General features: G+C 42.7%; 1 protein-coding gene across 8 annotated transcripts in view; it reads right to left on the bottom strand.

The window, feature by feature from the left end:
* LOC138184882 (protein trachealess) overlaps positions 1 to 24,298 on the bottom strand; it is a 138,582-nt gene that overhangs the window by 79,857 nt on the left and 34,427 nt on the right. For 2 of the 8 annotated variants that reach the window (XM_069123286.1, XM_069123291.1), the window contains exons 3-4: positions 15,681 to 15,728; positions 7,013 to 7,042 (exon numbers count right to left, since the gene is read on the bottom strand). The exons of 2 other annotated variants lie outside the window; for them this stretch is intronic. In XM_069123286.1, the coding sequence (XP_068979387.1) occupies positions 7,013 to 7,042; positions 15,681 to 15,728 (78 nt within the window). The remainder of the gene's footprint in view (positions 1 to 7,012; positions 7,043 to 15,680; positions 15,729 to 24,298) is intronic. 4 more of the 8 variants (XM_069123288.1, XM_069123294.1, XM_069123287.1 and 1 more) reach the window with 2 other exon arrangements.

Genomic DNA, 24,298 nt, shown 5'->3' on the forward strand with positions numbered 1-24,298 from the left:
AACGCGTAAGAAGGGGGGGGGGGTGGGAGAACGACTTGTATCGGAAGACTAGTACGTGAAAAGTTACAATCGACACGGAAGGTACGATTTTAATAACCATTCGTTTCGAATCGCAGTTAGGTCGCAGTTCAAGCACGAGAAAACGAGTTTCATCCTTCTGTCCCTCTTCTTTTTCCAATTTTCTTTCATTTTGGGGCTCCTTTTACCATCTTCTTTCGCCATTCGTGTATTTTTAAATAATTATTCACGTTCCTTTTTTATTCGCGAATCTCCGTTATTTCTTCCCTCGCTCCTTTATTTCACATTTTCCTTACCTTCTATTTCTATCCTCTCTTTTATTGTTTATTCTTCCTTTCGTTCCAGACTTCGCGTCTTTCCCATAACACACATAGTCGGTTTGATTAGAACGACACGAGCGATAGAACGCGCCTCGCGAGGAGGAATACGATCGTCCTATGTATTCATTTGCTGAACACGTTCACCGCGTGTAAACTAATTTACTCGAGAGAATCGGCTAGCTACCGTTACGTACATTATAATGTATACACGCATGTTCGATACTCGCTGCTTACTTCTTCCTCTCCTTTTCTCTCCCAATTTTTCTTTTTGTCTAAGATCACTATGCTATCTATAATTGATATCTATGAAGAATCGATGTATCTTTGGTAATATAGTATGATTACGGAGTAAGGAAATTAAAGACAACGTATCGCCGATGAACTTGATTCCCCGATATGTATAGCGCTTGAGACGCGTTTATTCTATAGGTTAGTTTGTTTGTTTTGGTAGCAATGCGTTAATTACATTTCCCGTGAATAGCTGCACGTTCTTTTTTGGTTTCTATGCAATTATAGCACTGTCACTGCGTGATATATGTATGCTCCGTTTCTATGTCAAGTACTTGGTTTATTTTACTCAGCTCGTTTCTTTGCCGTTAAGAACATATCGTCGATTCGCTGGATGTCCTAGTCTCAGCGGCGCTGTACTCTTCAGTTTTACGATTAACTAACTATCTGGCCTCGTGAGGTTTAAATTAAAAAAAGAGAGAAAAAGAGATAGATATCTTTAAGATTAAGAGTTAAGGATATAATCGTACGCGATATTGCTTATACAGAATATCGAGTGTGAAAGATTTAACGGTCGAATGACATTTATTACCACGAAGCTCGTCATAGTATAAATTTTCCTCAAGTTTGATGGCAAGATCGCGGCAAGTTGACGCCTTAAATGTCGTCCCTCGACGAAGAAGATTCAACGTGATCGTTATTATCAACGTGGCGGCTCTCGTCCGGGGAACTCTTCTCAATTAAAACCGCCTTAATGTATGCATCGAGTTCTATGTTCTGTAGCGGAAGCCGCGAGAGGGACTCTAAGGTGTTTGGCCGTGAGAGACGGTTTGATTTAAGATGAGACGTCAAGTGTAGCAACTTCGAAGGGCGAGGCAAAATCCTCCGTGTCAATTCTCAGAGCAATCTGCCGATGCAGATTAGGATAGTCTCTGTTCGTCCTTTGCTCGCGCACGATTCAACCGCCGACTCTTCTCTTCTCGTGGTCTCGCGTGTCGAGATTAATTGGGTCGAATTGTCCTGACGGAATTAATGTCGCGAGTTCGATTCGCCGCGAACGTTTTGCAAACTAACGAGCTACCGCGATCTCGCTCCTCGCCCGTTTCCATTAATTGTACCGCGTTCATCGCTGATTTACGAGTTACTCTCTTAATATACGAGTTTCTTGCTTCTTCGTTTACGGATGAGAACCGTCTAATGAGATTTTAATGAAATGAATGGAGCTGGAAGCTGATTTTGTTGAATTTGTTAAAGATCAGTGGCTAAAGCGATAGACGTAATGGCAACTTTTTAAACTTTCACAGAAAGATAAACGAAGGAAAATGGAAGACGTCGAGCAGTCTGCAAATCCTATTACATACACATATTTCCCCTTTATAAGCTGACGAAAATTAATGCGTGCAATTTAACGCTTTTTACGAGGAATCGTTTAGACGTTAGCGTAATAGCCGTGTAACAGGTATACGCAAAGAGCCTGCTATAAACGCCATGACAACGTGTATGTATGAAAATGAGGTACAAATTCAAAGTTCCATATCTGTCGCCTTCGCTGCTACGTATAATCATTTTCAAACCGAACTAGCGCTATTCTTCTACGATATCCTCGTGAGAAAAAAAAGTGAAACAAAAGTCAGGCGTATCAGTAACGATTACTTTGTCTCTGCTTGAAATTTAAGAAATTTCACGAGGATAGAAAAGTACGATTGGGGTGAAAACGATCGAAAGAACGAAGCTGAGTTAAAGACTAACGACAGTCGTGGATGCACAAGGTGCATTACGACGAGTAGGTCCAGAAGTTACGTAACGAGCAGCTATTTGACATGGGACGTGTGTTAGCCAAGGGCTGTGAGCTTTCTCTCCTCCCGTTGCTTGCACTTAGCTGAGGGGTGAGTGTCCTGGGGATGCGAGCCTCCAACTGTTATGGTCAGGATTACCCCCGGGGTCGATGCGTTGGGGTCTCTCCATTCCCCCCGCTGACCGACACACTTAGAACAACAATAACTCAGTAATCCACGCGGACCTGCGTCTGGGCGCCGATGAAAAATGTAAAAATCCGGAAAACCGCTGCCCCGTGACAGTTCAATACATTTTAAATGCGTTCCGGCGCATTTGTGGGATACGATAAGCATCCACGATATCCAACACCCCCAATATGTCCGTTATTTATTGTCAGATTTATGGAATAAACGAGTAGCGTGTCACAGCAGGCTTAAACCATGTGGTTTCTTCGATTATGTGCGTGTGTGTGTAGTTTTGTTCTATTATTAATGCTTCTGGATACGGATGATGCAGTGTGTGTATGAACATTTTTGTAGCAAGTTTAAACAGGCTAAGGGTGATTTTATAAATATTCTATCGACCGCTAAGAGAAGAAATTAATCTGCGTGGTGTCGAGAAATTAATTTTGTATTACGTTTCTGTATATTTTTTAAATTACTTTCTTCATATCGTTCGCTTCGTTTCGATCCTATTATCGAATTAATTTATTAAGATTTTCCAGGCATTCGCTCGATTTGGAATATTCGCGGCTTTCTCTTCAGCCACGTACAATTCGCAACATGGAAATATAGTTAGAGGGATACCTTTTGAAAAGAGTGGCCTAACAGGGTGCGGAGTTTACGCTGGCGGCGTTGAGTGGATCCTAATAAAAGACTATAGTCGGCTTATCGAATCTCGGATTTGCGGTGGCGGAGAGTGTTCATAGCCTGTAGCCATATTCACCCCTCTGTCAACCTTCAACCTCCGGCTCCATTATCCTAGCTTTCCGTCGCGATATCATTTACCGACACTTCCAGTATCTTGAGGAACGTTTGGTCTTATGGCGCGCGAAATCTCCGCGCTGGAGATTTGAATGTCTCGGAACCGAGACGCGAGGTGTTATAAACCAAGGAAGGACCTGCGACAGTACGCGTCGATAATCGTTAAATTTTCTATGCATAGTAGCTACTCGATAAATTTTTAAACGTTTTAAAATATCAATAGTACGACGTATGACGTTTGTCTGTTTTACATTTTTCTCGAAACTAAACAAATTCTGATACAGGTACGATTATATTGGATCGAACGTAATCGAAGAACGAAAATTCGCTTGGAGGAAAATTTCGCTGGAAAAGGGCGATATCTTCGAGCGACTTGTAACGAATTAGAAAATACTTGGTCATAACAACAAGGAAAGAATGGAGCGAAGGAAGCTCTCTCGATGATGATCGAAACGATGAACGGTTAAAGGAGACAAAAGAAAAGAAAAAAAAAGAAAAAGATGAGAAAGAAGAGAGGAAAGAATAGGAGGGTTGGTGGAATGCCTTTATACGGCGCATCTCTATGAGATTCTTTCACGACACGCCGATTTAAAATGCCTTTTAAGAAGCTAGGTAGGGATTGGTGGAATTGTGCCGGGCTGAATCGAACGTTCAACGTCTGTACCCTCTGATGCTCCGTAAGTTGCATTCCTACTTTCTACCTTAATAAGAACGTCGACGTGTTCGTGTCTATACTTATGCAACGAACCGTGCTCGATTAGACGCCGTGGAAAGGAGCAATATTCGATTTGCCCCTTCGATGAAACGTTCGATCTTCTTGCACTGTTCTTAATTCGGCGCAACGCTTGTTATTAGAAATATAGCTAGAGGATGAGTTGTTTCTTTTCATATTTCCTACTGTTAATGTTATTTCGTAATATTATTATTGGGATACTATACGTTGGAGAATCTTTATAGTTTTACGAAATATACAGATTCTAAGCTGTGGAGGTTTTACAAGCTCGGAACGGTAAAGTTAGTTTGGAAATGGCAAGAGGCGATATCAAATTAAACACATAATGCTCTTCTGTAATTTCATGCCAAACTTTTGATAGACAAAACTTACGAAACGATCTGATATCGCGTTTTTTTATGATCTTCGTATATTATAGAAATTACATTAATTTCTAACCAGTCTCCTAATATGTAGCGATAAATGAAAAAATCAAAAATTAAGAAGTGGAGAAGATTCGAAAGGAGGAGGATTTAGAGGGAGAGGGAGGGGATGAAGCATCGCGCGAGCATAGAAGACGAACAAGGGAGTCCAAGCGGTCCTTCGGGAAACAAAAGCGCTCGTTTGGCCGCATTATAATACAACGACAGTGAACATATCCCGCAACTTAAAATCGCGCTGCTTTGCAATTCCGCTCTCCATCTCGAATTTTTACATAATCGCGTTTCAAAGCCGGATAATATTTATACGATAATTGAGCTGGCCACGTCGGCGCACGATAATGCACGCACATTATGGAAATGTGTAAACGCGGTGCTTTGATCATTTTCTCCATTCGTCGGATTACATTGCCTCTACTCTTTCTTCTTCTTCCTCTTCTTCTTTTCTTCTCGTTCTTTACTTCTTAAAGTTCCTTCTCCGACACGATTTTTTCTTATAAAGCAACGACCATACTATTTGCTTCTTTTTAAGTTTTACGCTTGATGTTTTTAATAACGAGATTGCGTAATTAGAGGTCTCTGCGTTATAACAGTTACTCGTAGATTGGAAGCTATTGTTCCGAACGTAGTAATATTCTTCGATCGTATATTGAAATTAGCTTTTTTTTTATATATTGTCCGATACAATGATGACAATCGCATCTCGTTACGGTGCTAATGAGATTCCAAGATGTTTTGTACGAAACATACGATCTATGTATATATAAAAGATTTGTATGCAAAGCGTTGAAATAATTTCGTGAGGCTATGCGACACTCAACCTAATAAAACACACGTGGACGACGCAATCACCGATGATCGACGTCGTCGACATCGTCGATGTGGACGAGGACCATGGTGTTCGTTGCGTAAGCCTATATATATATATATATATATAGAGGATCGCAGGCCCGCGAGACGACTTTGAACCGGCCATTATGGAGATTCATAGGAAGCATATTATGCGTTATATTATGCGTATGCAAACGGAATTACGTGTTCGAGGTCGCGGCTGAGGGGATAAAACGCGAGCAAGGCGAAAACTTTTGGTAATGGGGATTATTACCTACGGGTACGAGGCGCGATTACGGTTCGACTCGCGTCTCGCCGCAGTTTAGTCCCATTTACATTGTTAATAGAATCATTATTAGGTTATCGTGGCGATTTATTCGACTAATTGGGACCCGGACCATTCGTGGGCCCAGAGGAAAAATGCTCGGCTCGATCAGAACGCTCGGCTGTGGCGGCTTCGAGCGCCTGTTAACGCCGATCCGACGTTCCGTTCTAGCCACGAATATTCGAACGTTATTATCCTGCTGATACAGGCTGCGAAATCATAGAGCAGAGAGCGGGCGCGCGAGGGCCTGGCTCTGAAAAAAAGTTAATCGTCGAGTAGCGCAATAATTACTTTCGCCCGGCTCTGCCCTACCAGCTTCACCGCGAATACGCTTGCTCCTCGTCTCGCGCGTTTCCATCCTTCACCTGAGTATTCGCCAATCATTACGTTTTTAATGGAAATTTATCGTTTTCTTTTTTGCCTCGTTGGTTCGCTGTTTGGCTTCGCGTTTTTGTGATGTTGATTTTTGCTTGAAAGGAATAAAAGGATGCGATGTGTGACAAATGAGTTTCTTGGAATACGACGGGCTTGTGAATTGAACGAATTTGAGAAGTCGAAATTGCAAGAAGTAAGAGAGGATTATATTTTAACGGGAATAAGAAAGAACTATGGTATTGAAAGAAGAGCCAGATAACAATTTAACATGACAATGTCTGACAATTCGAGAAAATTCGTCAGATTCGCGATTCCGCGATCTTCTAACACCGTAGAAAGGTAACTATCACCTTGCGGAGAATCGCGTATACGTTCGGCTGCCAGGTAATTTACATCACAAGAAAAAAGTCCTCGATACCTTAAAAATTCTCAACGTCGTTTACTCCTCATTTTCGAGCTATCCAACCACATCGATTCACACGGCAGCTGCCTCGAAATTTCGTCGGACCCCTTCAATCGCGCGATTTGCATCCTTCGGCCTTTAGCGAGTCGCTCAATTGCTAGCAAATATCATTTGTAAATAGAAATAAATTCTGTGAATCTTTTTGAATAATAGCAAACAGAGCATTAGTACCGACGTTTACAACTACAATCAAGTTCCGAAGTATAAAGAAACGTTGAATCCCAAATAAATATTTTTATTTTTCGACAAAAACGATTTCTCCAATATAAAAAAAGAAAAAAGAAAACACATCAATCTCTTCCCTAAATTCAAGTAAATAGCTATACTCAAAAAATGATCTACTTCCAATAAGAAACATTCTGCCTGTAGAAGAAGTAGAATAAAAAGAGCCAAAGCAAAGCAAAGAAAGGATTAGAAGAAAGACTCCAATATCAAAGGAAACAAACCAACAGATAAAAAGGAAATGAACGCAAATAAAAAAGAAACGAAGGCAAATAGAAGAATCGAACTCGGCATGCATTCTGACTAAGTGCTAGCATACCTTTCGAAAGCGTAGTGTCTCTCGTCAAATCTGTAACACATAAACAAGCATACGTCACTACAACAGCATTGGTAGAGGATCCGGCGCTGGGGTCATTGGATCAGAATAAAAGCCAGTGTGTGCTAGCCCGACCCGTTTTATAAACTAGTTTCGTGCAGCCTTTTCAGAGCGAGGGAGAACGAGAGAAGAAACCGCGTGGATAGAGGAAGGGAAAAACGAACGAAGAAAGAAGGCAGGGGATGGAGGATAAAAGTGAAGGGTGGCTGGATGAAGATTCAGGTGGGTAAAAAGTGAAAGAGAAAGAAAGAAAATGGGGAGAAGAACCGCGAATATTATTTGAGCCGGTAGACGGGTAGTTTGGTGCACATAAGTAGTTATACCTATAAGTAGACATAATCATCACCAGCGTAGGTAGGCAGACGGACGGGTAAGGTTAATTTCCAAACCCCGTATTATGGTCCCCGAATCAAGTTTTCCATAGTATAATAAGCAATTTTATGACGTGCACTCGTAATTATATTGAGATTAGATAAGACCGGACCCGTTTAGTTTTTGCAGCCCCTAACCTGCACGGGCATTGTCCAAGTGGAAAAATTTGGACCCGCGACAATGTTTGTGTGCGTCCGTGTGTGCGATTCGATACGTCTTCGTAGAACGTCTATACGTTCACGTGACTTTGATGATACGTCTGTGCCTCTCGGGAACATCGTTGAATCGATCAGGATGAAATCGATCAGCTTCATTTTGATAATGAAAGCTGCAACATGCCGATGACTATCCAGTTGGTAATCATTTGAAATAATATTTAAATAGGTGAAGTGTGCGTTTCGTGGATTCGTTCCTGAGTCTTTAAACTATTTACTGTCGGCGAATTTAGAAAAGTTACGAGAAGAACTGACTTAACTTTCGAATATTAAAATCGCACCGTGGTTATTCAAATTCTCTGTTTTCAGTAACGATTCCATTTTCTGAGATCTGTAAATCCAGAAACCACGGTCGTATGCTCCTCAACGATCCGAAATCGATTTGCAAAGAAGAATGGAGAAGAAGCAAGCGTACCGGCAGCGATGGTTTTTGTTTGGCGCGAAACTCGAACCGACAACAAACAAGCCCCGCGACACGTTGCATTTACAATGCTATTTTTCTCCTAAATGGAACTTCTTCTGATATCGCGATCGAGAAGATCGGCAGAGGCCGGCGTTTTTCCGATAGGCCGTGATCGAGGGTGCGCGGGCCCGCGGCTCGGAATGTCGGACGAACCGATAAAAACCGAATCAAATATCCTACCGTTCGGTCTTCGTGGGCCTCGGCCCCGACTAATGAAAATACCCATTGTTAACCGGTCGGTTTTGCGCCGAGAAATTTTCGGCCCCAGTATCTCGATCTCGTGCGGCATTTCACTGCCGGACGTATTAGGCTGAACACGTAATTACTGCGAGTTTCTTTCCGCCCTTCCTCTCCAACGACGTACACGTTCTCCTATTTTGGACGCGCCGATCGTTTGAATTGACTCGATGGATAGGAAAAAGTCGCGAGAAGATGCTCTTGGTTGCTCTTGGAAATCGGCGAGAACGTTCTTTTGGTTAGTGGCGATGGGAGGAATTTTTTATTCGATGGAGCCACAGGGAAAACGATGGTTGAAAGCGTTGCTTATATGAGAATCCTTTTGATTCAGACGTTATTTCTTTCAGTTCCGATCTTTTACTGCAAGAGATCTGTTTTCGTTAAACATGATAATTCACGCTTTTCTTTGAGTATATATTTTCGTATGCTACGTATATAAGTAACACGCGGTCTGTACAATTTTTCTTTCTTAAATTGAAATCTAATTTATTCTTAACAAAGAGCGAGTGCAATTTCGTTTGACGAACAAATTTTCGAGACGTCTTGGGTATCGAAGAAAACACGAAGTTTGAACGCGGAAGACGAGTCGTGGCCTCCGTTGGGAACGTCGATGGCCACACGACAATCGCAGTCAATTGCCATTACGGGAAATTAAATCAGTCGTGCTTCTATTTACGCGGACCCCGGCGTCGTGTAAATTGACCGACCACCGAGAGATAACGCCGAGATACTCGATGGTGGAACTGAAAGACGGAATCGACATCGAAAGTTTTAAACGGTCTACGAGATCGAACCTCCGACGAGGTTTCACATTATAATATAAACGCATATTCGCAAATGCGATGGAAATTCAAAGAAAGAATCAATCTACTTGATCTCGTAAGAAGAACTTAAATTCACAATAAAAGATTGAACTGACAAGGAGAGAAGATTTTATCGTAAAATCATATAACCATACGCTATCGTCGCTGCAACGTTAAAAATTCTCTACTACTAAACAAACGAAACGTGATCAAAAATTCTCTAGCAAAATACACTGTCGACAGCACCATCGAATTAAACGCCACGTTAAAATTTCCTTAGTACACGTACAACCAAGTCACCTTCTAGAGACGATCGAAGATACTATTTATCGAAAACGCTCTACCAAAATACGCTATCAGCGAATCGAACACCAGGATACAAGTTGCCTGGTACTAAGCAAAGTCTGTAAAGCCGCGGTAACGTAATGGTATCTCTCGTTTGGTCCGCGACGTCGACTCAAGACTCGAGGCATCGAGAAGATGTCGAAGCGGTGTATCGAGCTATTGACCTCGAAAAAGGAGGAGAAGAAGCCTCGGAGCTTCATTGAACGAGTCGAGAGGGTCGATACCGCGGGCGAACGGAAGAACGTGAAAACAATTTGAATCGCGGCCGGTTGCATTCATTTGGGGATCGGTTTTGGAACGGTTTCTCCCTGATCCGCATTTAAGTTAGCCTCACGTTCGGCCGCAGCACGTGATCCAGCTGCTCGAGAGGAATCCCACGTATCCGTGACGTCACTCCTATCTCGGCCCTCTTGGTCGAACACCAAGCTGCACGAGCCGATACCGGGCGCGAGCGCGAGACTTCTGTCTAGTCGCCTGACTTATTAGGAATTCCGCTCGTCCCACGTGCAGAAATTCGGCTGCGCCACGTGCATTCGCCGGACGCACGTTCTTATAATTTGCGAGACGTCGCTGGACTGCTTAAACCGACGCACAGCCCTCTTTCTACACCCGGTTCTCCGATCCTTGTCGACCGAATCGGTTCACCGTTCACGGCTCTTGTTAGCCCTGTAGATGCTACCATGCACGTACACAGACTCGCGGAAGTATTCAGACGCTTGTAAACAAATATCTTCTACGAGCGTATTACGCGTTACATTTTCATTAGCACTGTTAGCGATATCCCGATGTCTTCGTCCTTAGAAAGTATTCGTGTGATTGCTACGTTGTATCGATACTTACTCACTTTTGGCAGTGGTTCGAATCTAGCTAGGACCTAGGTTACAAGCTAGGATTCGAAATAAGAAGAATTAGGTTATATTTTTGAGAAAATTTATGCGACGAGTATTTGAATTTTCTAAATGTCTCTGGTATCTCTTCCTACCTCATCGATATCTTATCGATATTTATCAAAAGTTACGCTTACTTCGTGTGTTTATATCGGTGATTTTTAACGTTTAATATGTACTGTAAATTTATGTAAATACGTCTACATATTAATCTTTTCAATCTACGTAAAAAATAATCGAGCCTCGCCGAAATTTCTCTCGATTCAAGCTCGCTCTTTGAATCGCTAACAAACTCGTCTGTTTATTTATAATGGAAACAGGAGATATCGCAACAATCGTGTTTCAACTAAAAATGACGAATGTTCTCCGAAATCTACCGACTACCCTTCGATTTGATTTTTTCGCCGAGATATCATCGATCTCGTAAACGTTAGTTTCGTGGCAGAGGTGCCTTTTTGCGAAACGAACGATCAGCAGCCCGCATCATTCCTATTAATCACCACATTATCATTTAATTGATACTCTCGCGGCATGGCGTATAATGCCAGAAAAATATGCGGAGGCAGCGTATTCTTTCGGCCGTGCAGGAACTTTTTTAGCTCCCCTAAATCATGTCAGATAATAAGTCTCCGCGAATGTCCTAACGTACGGCGTGATAATTCACGATGATAGATATCGTAGCCGAATATTCGCATAATCCTTTCTTTATATTGGTCGATCAAGGGAATAAGATTTGTGGTGAAGCATCGGCGCCCCGTGGATACGCGCATGCCCCCTTCGTAGCTCTCTAAATCTTGCGCCATTTTGGACCATATTCGGTCACGCGACTTTTCCTTTCTTCTTTTCTAAGAAGAACGCAGACCTTGACAATTTTAGACGCTCCTAACGTTAAATAAAATAATCGAAGATCACAGGAGAAAAACACCTGGCAAGTATACTTCCGATTCTGCGATACTTTACAGAAAAACAGACGAAAGGAAAAGAGGACGATGAGAAATTCTACGCGAAGGATATCCCACAGAAAACGAAGAAAAATCTTTACGATTATGTGTTTCTTATGTACGTGATACAAAAGAAAGTCTGTAAATCTGACAGGCAGGCTGTAAACAAGTATGTAGTACTTGGAAGAAACATCAAAGAACCACGCTAAGGCGGTCGTCGGAAGAAAAGAAGAACACTCGTATATCGTAAACTTCTTGTATGAATTAAACAAACTGAGTATCCGATATAAGCAAAACATTAACAAACTGACCGAACATCGAACAACACATCCATCGTCCACCATAGCCTCCAAATCAAAAAGACCATAGCCGTCCATTCACTCCCTTCTCAAACCTCTCCGCACTTCCATAGAACTTTAGAAGCCTCTACAGAACCTTTCGTCATTTGAACAAAAAAAAAAAAAAAAAGAGAAAAAAGAAAAAGAAAAAAGAAAAAAGATAGAGAGAAAGGGAGAAAAAGAAAGAAACGGTAAAAAAGTTGGAAAACAAAGGGGGAGGGAAAAAAAGGAGTAGAGGCACGGAGTCGCGGTTCAAGCCGGTAACACGGGACACGGTGAAGAGAGAAGAATGCTCGGTATAGATCACCGGTCCAGAGCGTAACGCGGGGCATTGGTTACGGTAGGCGAGAGCGTGTAGAAACGCGTATTGTCGAGCTCTCATAAGACCAGGAGGAAATCGCGCGCGACAATAGAAGGAGAGTCGGGGCACTCTTCGTGGCAATAGAGGCCGAACGAGTCGGCTGGAAGAAGAGGTGTTGCGCGCGTTCGTCGCATAAGAAAAGTACCAAGCCGATGTCTCGACGCGGCCGTCCCAACCAACTCGGGGAAAAATCTTCCTTCGTCATTGTTTCGCTCGTTTCTCTTCCTTTCAACGTTATTTATCGGCCGGTTGAATATTCAGCCAGCACCGGGCACAAAACCGTCGGGACACAATCAGAGGAGCCATTTGGACCTGTGAGAGGCCAAGAAAGTTGGGAACACACGAGCTGCCACACGGTGTTCTGTGAGACGCGAGTACCCGACGACGACGACGACGACGACGACGACGACGACGCGAACGCGTATAAACGTAAGAGAGTCTCGGTCGTGCTCGCACACGCGCGTTCCGCGTGGATATTGTTGGGGAACGAGGTTGGACGTTGGACGAGCAGCACCGTCAACGCGAGTACAATGCCGCAAGAACGGCGGAATGCATTAATATTAATAGTGGCACCGAAGGAGTCTCCCGTAACGGTGGCTGGAGTCAGGTGAGGCCGTTCCTGCATGAGACCTTTCTGATGTTCACCGGCGAAATCTCTGAATGTCGTCTCTCGCGAGAAGATTCTTCTTTTTCTTTGTCTTTTTCACGTTCTTTTTGCTCCTTTTTCGGGTTTGTTCAGTTGTTACGTTTTTTAAGGTAGTTTTAACGAGGTTGGACGAGTTGATTCAGTTTGTCGGAGTTGATGCCGGTTGATGTATCTTATTTGGCGAGATTTTGATACGCTCGATCTGATAGATTTTCCGGAGACGCAACTTTTTCTACCATCGGAGGTATTTTATCTTGGAGAGGTCGATTTGTTCGATAATTAATAAATTTTCTTCAAATTAATTCCCAATGCAATATTCTCAACGACAGAATCTTCTTGTAGACGAACTTCATCGATCGTTGATCGATCATAATCTATCTTTAAAGTTAAGAGATCTTCGAATATCGGAGTCCATCGACTTGGCTTTTTACCGGCTCGAATAATCCAGCGAACGTTCGATCGCTAGAATTTTTTTACCAGTAGCGCAATTTTTTCTCGAATGGCCATGTTTCCACGCGTACAAAGGATTCGGCCGACCGCTTGTTAGGTTGGCAGCCCAAGCAGAGGCATACTTGCCATTCGATAAGGTTGTCGCCTGGAGCATTGGTTACGCCTCCGAGGTCGCCACCCGTTTACGCCCACGTAGGTACCTTTTCTTTATCATCACACCTTCACGGTTACTCGCCGTTCCGCCGTGTTACACGAACCTCTGCAGTTTAACTGTTAAACCGTACCTGCCCCGCCATTAGTACGTGCGAACGTTCAATTATATCATCGGGATATTTCAATCTTTGTCCGAACGAACAGCGAAATGCGATCAAATAGTTTTCTAGACGAAGAACGACGGAGAACTACTGTTTGCGGCGGTTATTGCTCTATGTAGATTTTGTATTTTTTTAATAGAATTTGATTTACTGGGTTGAAAAAATATTTAGGAAACTTCCTGGTCTTTTGTAGAAAGGAAAGTATTTTACATGGATCGACGACTCTCTTCAAATTTAATCTTCAGCATTAATGCCATTAACCGAGATTCCGGTTAACGCTACACACTAGAGACAATGATCTACAAGCGAAAAACAGAGGTCGGAAATTTTGACGAAATCTCTGTGAAGATAAGAGAAACCGCGTCGTCCCTCTGGTCTCACCAGCCGTACAACAATACGGGCTGATGAATTATTGTCAACATCAGAATGGGTTAGGACCTTCTGCAGAAATTTCATACATACATGTATATGTATATATATATATATATATATACATATATATATATCTGCAAGGCGGCATCTTCATAACGCGAGCAAAGGATTTTGATAGTCTTGTAGGTTCAGTCCTAAAGAACGTGGCGAGATGGAGAACGAGATACACCGTGGCAGATGCTTTGTTACGCACTGTGGTGCATAGGTGTATGAGTCATCGTTGTATTAATTAAACAAATCCCGAGGACGCATAATTCCTTCAAGTACAAGATGCATGATTTTTTTTTAAATTCAGTTCCTCTTACTCGCCAAATGCATAATTTTTTCATTCGACTTTCTCACATTTGCAACTCTAAGAGTAACGTCTTCTTTTAATTTTATCTCACCTCTCGACCTCCTTTTCATTCTTTTATTCATTCTCGACGGATTATTAAAATTAATATCGTCATTAACGAAAGAAATATAGAAAATATTCTTTACTAATAAGTGGCAGATTTGGAACAACAGGAATTTGAACGATAGGTTATCAGCGTTTGAGCTTGAGAGGGTACGCGTACGAGGGTATGCTAATTTCGTGAGTTAAACGCGCGTAGGGTAGATTAGGCTTACAATGATACTTGCAGGGGTTATAACGTAATTTAAATTAATGAGAGAACGAAACACGAGCATCTCATTACGTATCGTTGAGTCAAACCTACCAGACAAATCTTTCTCTTTTACTTTCACACTCATATTCTGTTAAACATAATGTTTCGATATTTCATATTTAATGTCAACTACATATACATATATATATACATATATAAAATTACTAAGCTGAAAGTATATTGGAAGTTCAATCCACAAATGAACTCTAACCATCTCAGTTACGTTCAAACACACTTCAGCGTGTTTAAAAAAACAGTAAAGACGACACAGTTCGACGGAGTATGAAAGGGAAGTAGAAGGATTCGACTGAAGGACCGAACAAAGAGCGGTGACGGGGAACGTGTGTGCGTGGACGCCGGGGGAGAAATAACACAGCTCGTGAAATGGCTTAGGAGAAGAGCTGATCCGACTTCGGATCGGGCCAAGGCGTTTCGTTGGTCGCTTGACCTCGTCGGGTAATAAGAATAAATGTGATTCTATTACGGGTTCAATTGTTACTGCGGCAGATAGGCCGTCCTCGAAGCCTTCGACGAAAGAGGGTAGATGATCGCGACCGATAGCACGGTCCAGGATGATTTTACCTGTACCGACGCCGCTTTTTCGCTTCTGATTGCCACCGATATCGATATTTCGATGGTCTGAACGATTGTTCGTGGCTACTGAATTAGAATCGCGTACTGAAAATAGTTCGCCCTGATCAAATTTGTCTGTCAAAGTGTTAATTGCTATTTTGCAATTGCAAACGATTGTAGATGCGTCGACGAGCAAGTCGACAATTGATCGAGTTGGTTTCTGGTTTATCCGATCGTAGGAACTTGAAATGCGATTTTTACAGACAAATTGTAGTTTCTTTTGTAGATGTTAACGGTACGTATTTTACACTGTTAGAAAATTTCGCTTGTAGTTCATAAAAAAAGAAAAGAATGCTGCTATATATTTTTGAAAAAGTTTTATAGGATGCTGCTTCATACGTTGGATTATTAAAAGATAGAAGCACATGTTCATAAAATAAGTTGGCATTTTCTATACTTTTGAAAAACGATTGATATTTACAATGTCCAATCATCAAAGAAAGATCACAGAAATATCAGGGATTCGAAGCAACACCGAAAACTCAAGCACTCGCGAGAAATTACTCAACAGGATAAAACGTACTCACCGTGCGTTGACAGAGGTAGGATTTCCAACGTCGTCCATGGACGGTTTCCTAGAATGAAACCACGAATGAAATTCGTTATTGTTCGCCTGCAGCTGCATTAGAGCGGGGTATTTATACGTGCTGTACAGATTAGGCGTTTGCCACATTCTGCTGTACATTTCCGCGTCCATCGTTCTTTTACTTTTTCTCTGTTCAATCCCGAAGAGACCAACCCTCAGAATCCCACCCCATTATGTCTATTCATAACCCACTACTTCAAAGTACCCTTCCGATCACTTCAAATAACCCAAATATCCACCGAACAAATCAGATCCTCTCAAGTTGACAAATCACCAAACAATTTCTCTCTAACAACGTTTCTTTGCCCAAATGACACCAGCAAGAAAAAAACATTCATCCCGTCAGTGTTCACCAAAAGATCACCGAAAGTCAGTGAAATCGAATGGAAAATCAAAGTTATAGTACGATAACGAAAATTTGTCCTCCTCTTCGCGATACAACTTCGTTCAGAAGTCTGTTTTGTCAAATTTTCACGATCACAAAGCGTCACTGAAACCGTGTCCGAAAAGAAAGTTCCATCGTTAAATCCTCCTCTTCTTTCCAAATTCGTATCCAAGCGAGTAACACGTGGTTGAGCAACGACTCGACGCGAGTGGACGTTGCGAAGTACAACCCCCGATGACGAAGAGGAATAGAAAGGGAGGAAGAAGAGGACGAGCGCGCGAGTACCGCGACCGAGGACAAGACTTTTGACAGGCGCAACACGCACGCGGTCTGAGGGCGTGTGCATAAGTGTCATCGAGTAGAAGAGCGTGTCGGTCTCATGCTCGGCCTTGCCCGAGCCACCCCCGTCAAACGTCACCCCCACCAGTTGGTTGTCGCTCACTGCGCGCGCCCCTAGCACGACTTTCTCGCGCCACACGCGCGCCTACCCTTCGACCAGGGATGTTTAACCCCTGGGCGAGTCTGCACGGTTGCTCGAGAACTCGTTACGTCGCTGTTAATTGCGAACGACGTGGATCTCGCTGGTGGTTTTCAGATAAGCGATGGTTTTTTGGAACAGTTTAGGATCGTAGTTCGCTGAAAAATGCTCGATACCCGTACGTTATATAATGATACTGATCGTTATAAGAATGCTCGATACCGATTCTCTTAACGATCATTTTCGTTTATTTATACTGGTACTTTATTTACACTGGACACTGTTTTGCCCGGAGTTTGTTTATCGTTACGTTTTGTACGTCAAGACGGTGTCAATATCTCGAGGCAAAACAACAACATAAGTCGCTCTCGATTCGCATCGTCTTCTGACTCATGTGCCGCTACATATTGTTTCGAGTATCATGTTTCTAAGAATATATCAAAAAAAAAAAAAGAATTTTCAGATCACAATTGCTACGTCTTCCGGGGCAAAGTTACGCGATCATGTTTTTTTGATCACGACACGCAAGAAGTCGGTGCTCCATCTTCATTTGCCTGAGATCAGAAGGGCTACGATGCCAATAAAACGGGCTATCTCGATGGTGGATTGCGTATCTGTGTCTATGCCACAACGTCACCCCTCTTTCGATCCGAAAGTTTCTCTCGAAGGGAAGATCACCTATTAAAACCCAATGGGATTATATTCTTAGAATGTATTAATGTTGCCAGGATACAAACTGATATCACACCGATATATGTATATATTTTTCCCCTTTTCCAATAGATAAAAGAGATAAAAATTTAACTCTGACTCTCTTTAAACAATATCCTTATTCGTTGGAATTTTAAAACACGTCATAAATCGAAATACTGAATTATTTTCTTGCAGAAAGAGCTACAAACATCTATATTTTTATCGATACGTATTACGAGAAAGACTTCCGATTGTTATGTTAAGGGATTTTGTCAGGAAATATGGGAAACTTTCACCGGCTTAATTATGAAGCACAAGCAAGCAACCTCTCATTAGCAAACGCACGATACTTTTCCTACGAAAGAAAAAGTGAAGCGTAGCCTGGTTACGCTAGATTTTATAACGCCTTAACCGGTAACTAGTCCGGCTGGTGCACGTCTACAGAGAAGCTCGGAGCCTAACCGCTGGACGTTCCTTTTACGAAGACGTTTCCTATGCTGAACTGTTACGACACGATGATGCTCATTGCCACCGACGATGTAGACGCTACATAAGTGCTAATGAGCGCTTCTTCTACCAGATTTCCATCCTTCTCTACCTTTCTCACCGATTACCGATCCAATCGTACGCGTAGAATGTTAACGAAGAATTTTTTATCAATTTCAACGAGTGCTAATAATATTTCTGATATGGTCAGAAGAAAGAGCTGTTAATACGAAGCTTAAAAATATGTAATTAGAAGAAACGAATTCAACAGCAAATTAGTTTCGCGCATGAGTAAAAAATAAAGTTGATTGGAAATTTATGATGACTAATAATTACCAGAAATAGATTATTATCGAGTTATAAATATGTATAGGGTTATAGATTTGCAAGCGTAGATATTAAATACCAATAAATATAGAAGGGTAGAAATATCTCTGGGTATTAAATTCATCTTTGACACGATACGGTATTAATCATCTGTAATTGAATTACATGCACGTGGAAATTGTTCTGATCAACGTGTAGCCACGATAGATATGTTGGAATAAATTCTGGAATGTAGACACAGTGTTCCGTGTTTTGTCTCGAATCGATTAAAGCATGTGTGTAATATGTAATTACCGGTTACACGTTTTATGGCAGGCTAAATGGTTTCCTGGTTTCTTTTAATACTCGATAATCGATTCACGAGGTGATAAATAAGGTGATACCTCCAAATGGGAATATTAGAAGACTCAAGTTATCGACATCTTTAATACAGCTCTCTGCAAGCTCTCTGCCAGCTTTACAAAGAATTCTCTTATTTATTAAAACCTTTTTAAGAAAGATGGTCGAAAGATATTTGCAAATTCTTCGCAAATATATCTTCCTACCGTATAAGAGGATTCTCATGGATTTTTTATATTTTTTACATCAAACATACATAGCAACAGAATTAACAACATCGATATCTTTAAACGTCTTCTACGCGGAAGTATCAAAGATCTCTGCACTGCCTCGAACAACCCCTCTCCGAATCACGCACCAAAGAACCAAGTAACATTCTCTCTAAGCTCGGCGCGGAGTAAAAATGGATTTGGAGCTGGTCGGTGTGTCCGTGGCAAAAAGCACCTCTCGCGGGGTTCACGAAGGTTGGTCGAGCGCGGCGTGTGTGTGCATGGAATGGAAGGGAGGACGCAAAGAAAAGGCTTAAGCCGAGGGTTTCAACGGAGGGCAGAAGTAAGTATCCGATACCAAATTAAATGATAGGACGGCGTGCGCGCCGCTACCGGAGACCTGTCCTCATTCCAGCGCCATTTTCGGAAAACAGCATTTCATTGCCGCTGCAGTCCGACCAGGGTATAAGGAGGGTGGTATAAGGAAAAAAACTGAAAAAATCGAAAGAAATAGAAAGAGAGAGACAGAGAGAAGAAAAGCTCTCTCACGCGCACAGAGACGTACATAATCGCGGACAATGCGACCCGTATACGGGTCCAGCGATCGCGGTAAAAAGTTATTTGTCAATTAATACACGCGTACCGCGTAGTTAGTCGCCATGAATACGCATGGAGGATACACGAAGACGAGGAAGCAACGGTGGCCACCGGTTAATGTTGTCGCATTACGCTGATGAGAAGAAGCCAATCATAGGGGGATCTTTACCACGGCGGCGGCAGATGGCGAAAAACACCACGAATCCGAGCGGATCGGTGGAATCGTTTCTAGAAGAGCACGGCCACTACAATGGAATGCTTTGACCGGATCCGATGCCCGTTCAAGATCCTACGGGACAGGATGGATCTTGAAGCTGCCCCGTCAGCCTGTGATCCTCGCTGTCGATTCGCCACGCATTTTTAGCAGCGTGCCGCACAAAGCGCTCTCGAAATTGGCTTCACCGCGATACGCGTGTCCCCCCAACGGCCGTGCTCCCGATCCTCCTTCTTCCTCTTACGTCAGCTCTCTGTTTTCTGCCTTTCATTCGCGCGTCTTCCATTCTAACCTGTTAACTCGAGAAAGACGAGTGCGAACTCGCGAGTTGAAACGAAATCGTTACAGCTTTCTTTCTAATAATCCGTGGATAAGAAAATTATTCAGCTGGATTACTATGTTTCGATGTCCTCGTCATGAAGCTTCTTAATACTGTAGATGGGTGGTTTACGTCAAATTCCCTTCTCCTTCATATACTTGTTAATTGAAGATAAAATTTAACAGATGCAATTGATGCACCTCAATAGAGAACATTTCATACGAACCAACCTAACGTTTATCCATCTCGCATCATCCACACATCGTTACAGTCATATTCGTAATACGAAATACAAGATTTATATCCGTAGAATCTAAAATCATCTGGAATAAGATTAACTCGCGTTCCATACCAAAACCGACAGATGCGTTGATATCTGTGAACGTGAGTAATTTCCAAGTTGTAGAGCGTTACAGAGGATTAACGTAGAAGACCTGGTTTCGCTATTGGCATCGAGAAGATGAAAACGATGTCCTCGAGTGGTTGCGCGCCACACATTTTCCATTAAAGGCGGACGAGCAAGAAGAGCAACGAGCGGCGCGCGATTATATTAATTAGCGAATACCGTGAAACCCGCGTAGGCCGAAAAGAAAATCCGCCACGTAGCAAATATATATCGATGACGGGGCGAAAAAAGCCGGAATGCAAAAGGCCGAGGGTGAGGGAAGCGGTTTGGCACATTTTTTGAATCGCAGGAATGCCGATACAAGCTATTAGAGGGAGAGTCTGGGGCTTCTTACGTGGAATCGTTAACCTCGGACGGTAGCCACCCGATAAAAGACATCGCGGACGAGCTCTGAATTAATGAATCGAACGGATGTAAAACTGTCGCCCCGGCTAACTGTCAGAAGAAACGGAAACTGTACCGGGACGATCCTTGTAACGATAGTTTCGCGGCCAGCTGGACACGACCGCTCTTACGCCCGTTAAGGATTTTTTCGTTTACGCGTAAACGTAAGTACGTCTACGTGAATAGACTATGTGGTTACACGTTCAAATCGTTTTCGAGTTTAACTAGGGAAGTACACGCTGTGTACAATGTTTTGCGAGCATTAAGAAGTTGTACTTGATTTACGCAGAATGCTAAATTTCCGAGTTTTTGGCGCGCGTCGTTGGAGTCTGCCTTCTTTGAAATACAATTTGTTTCCCTTCCTTTTCTTGTAACATCGACGATCTATCGCATAGGTATTAGATCGCGTGTAAAAGGAGAACTCAGCTGATTAATCGATACATCGAAATATCTTATAGTTTTAAAATACCATCAAGTCGGTGCTATCTGTAAGTTTTCCAAAAGAATCCCATTCTCGTTTATCGATCGCATCAAAGAAGAAAATTATAAATCACGTTAGTCGATGTTAAGAAGATGTATAACGCGAATCACCATTCGCTTATCTCATATCGATTGCAACAGGGAGACGAATCGAAGAAGACACCGCGACACACCGTGAAAGCTCCAAGGTGGATGGCGTCGAACGATTTCATCGGATTCTCGCCGCAAGGGTCAAGTATACGAAGAGAACCGTACGATAGAGAGAAAAGGAAGGCGCGGCGGCGAAACGTACGGAGAAACAGAGACGGAGAGACGGAGAGCGTGCAAAAGAACGAAAGAAAGAAAGAGAGATGTTTGTACGCGCGCGTGTGCCTTGTGGTCACCCGTGGGCCTTCCATTCAACCGGTGGCTCGACTCGCCCACTCATTCCTTCATTCATACACGCTGCACGCGATTTGAATCGATAAGCAAACCACGGAAGCGAATCTTTCCTATTGGCTTGGCCACTGCCTCGTTATCCGCGTTTCTACACGGAGTTCTCCCTGTTCCCTTCTTTCTCGTCGATCTTTCAGTCCAGCATATTGCATCGAACGAAGTTACTACATTGTTTTCTCGAGAAAACAATTTTTCTTACATCTTTGTGAATTCTCGCGCTTTTTCAAAATCCTATTATTACGTAGTATTAAAATTGAAGAAGAAGTTGGTGTTCTTTGATGTCGTTAGAAATTGATTATTTAATAATTTCCTGGTAATTTTCAAGAGCGAGAGAATTATTCATCCTTCATTTGGGATCGTATTACCGATAAGAAAAAAGGAAGATTCGGATTTAGGTTTAGGATATCGCTTATAATTCCTTCGAGATCAGTCGGGAACTCGAGACTATTAACGACTACCTTTTTATTATACTGTACCGTATAACTATTCCGATATCAACGTGTGCCACGCATAGTACGTACATTACATGGTGTGGAAGTTTCTGAAATAAAACACCAATATCTCGAATGATATTGCAATAATTCCGAGCGAATCTAACCCCAGATTCTCTTAGCGAACAGGGGCAGGCCAACGAACGCGTTTCCCGTAAAGCTGCGATGATCGTCGATCCCCGATGCTCGAGGAGGATCCAGAAGCCACCGATCCGGAGTAGCAACCAGCAGCAGCAGCAACAACACGCGGAGAAGAAGAGGCAGAAGCAAAAGTAGAAGAATAAGGAGAAGAGAACGTGAGAAAGAAGAGGAGCTACGATCTTGAAAGGCGGAGGAGTTCGAGTGAGAAAGACGAAGAAGCCGAAGAGGGCGAGCAACGTGGAGGCGGAGGAGGCCAAGGTGGAGGTGGAGGCGGTGGAAGGGTGAAAGGGTGAGCGAGGGGGGCTACGACCGGTCGGCTGGACAGACGCATGGACGGACGGGATGGAAAGACAGACAGGACTGGAGACCGCTCATTACGGGCGGCGCATGCGCGAGGAATGCGGCGGCTCTGGTCTTCTCGATACAATAAATATAGGATCGGATCGGATCGGCAGGCCAGGCCGAACGAAGACCAACTTATCGGCCATGGTAATGGAGGAAAAGAGATAGGACGATGGATAAAGAGGAGGTACGGAGTAGAGGATGGACAGACACACGTAGAAGCAACGTTCAGCGGGAAAGTAAGGATGAATCGATGAACGAATCGGCGGACAACAATGCCGAGCGTAGTAACGACATCCAGTTAAATCGAACGCCAGCAAAAAAATACGCGGTTGTTTAAGAGACCAGGCTTATACCAGGCCGGGACGCGTATCCTTGGCTCGAGCCGATCACGGCTTCCGGCAAACGACCCGTCGTTCCTCTGTTATTACGATAGCGGGCCGACCCTATCGCGATCGGTGCGCGATCGATCGCTGATGAATTAGTTTTTTTTTTATGTAAGGTCGAGTTGTGTTTGGTTAATGGAGATAGTCCTTTGGATCCGAGAGTACAGCTGCCAGAATTCCATTTATTCGAATTTGTCAGAGGACAAAGAGTTACGAATGGATATAATCGGTATCCATCGAATGAAAATATTTTCCTGGATAAATAATAATCGACGTTGTATCGCAAGGAAACATATATCAGAGGATTAGAAAGAGGATAAGAGATAAGAAAGAAGATAACGAATGACATCGCATCACGATAGTTTATGACATAAATATATCTAAATAACACCGCGGTTAAATGGAACGTAATTTAATTCAACGGTCGTAAAACCGAGTAATTGCACAATTAGAAAATTGAGATAAAAAAGCAACGGCGGCATTTATCCGTCCTTAGTTCGTAAAAATTTGATTATCGGTATCGCTTAAGAGTCGACGAGAGTAACATTAATTAAAATCATTAGAGGGACAAGATGAATGAAAGAGGAAAAGCACAAACAGCCTGTAATCCGGACACGTTTTTCATTCATTATCGATAATTTCTGGCGAACAACGCCATTAAGCTCGGTAGAAGAAGCGACTCACACGCGAACGCGATCGGCAGTACGCGCTCGTTCAAAGTTAGAGGGTCGCGATGCACTTGAAAGATGAGCACCCGGTTTAAAATTGTAGGGAGCGGACGTGGCCGATGTATTCGCGATATAAACGCTGATCAATCAGCTCGCCGGTGCATTTAATCGATAGTTCAATAATTATTAACCTGGCTGAGGGAACAGGGCCTCCGCAAGATTGCCCGCTTTACGAATTCCCATCCTGATAGTTTTGTTTCGCGACTTATAAATTGCCTGTCTCTAACGATCTCTTCCAGATGAACAGCTCATTAACGACGCGTATAAATTATTCCAACGATATTTCAACGATATCGTCCAATCGCCGATGTATTCACCTATATCGATCGATGCATCCACCTCGTAAACGAACCATTTTCGTCGAGCTTCGATTTATCGGCGATACGTTCCATTCTATATCACAGAAGATCGTTGTTCGCCTATAATAATGTATCAATTTCCACTGTTTCTATGTAAATCCGGCTAGTTTCTTACATGGTGTTAACCTTCGTGCAGATGTATTTTATTCGATCGTTTTATGTTCGATTTTTTCATATAGACCGTAGTATAATTACGAAAGAAACTCCATGATTCTTGACATTTTTTGTTCGAAACGGAGCGTATTTTGAGAGAATTCGAACTTGAAGCGAAACTTTGCATTGGAATATTTCAAGAAAAGTAATGTACCAAATCGTAGAGCGATATTTCAAGAAACACGTCGAATGAATTATATTACGAAA

Source organism: Bombus flavifrons, chromosome 11 (genome assembly GCF_040668555.2).
Source record: "Bombus flavifrons isolate JBK064 chromosome 11, iyBomFlav1_principal, whole genome shotgun sequence".
Classification (NCBI taxonomy): Eukaryota; Metazoa; Arthropoda; class Insecta; order Hymenoptera; family Apidae; genus Bombus; species Bombus flavifrons.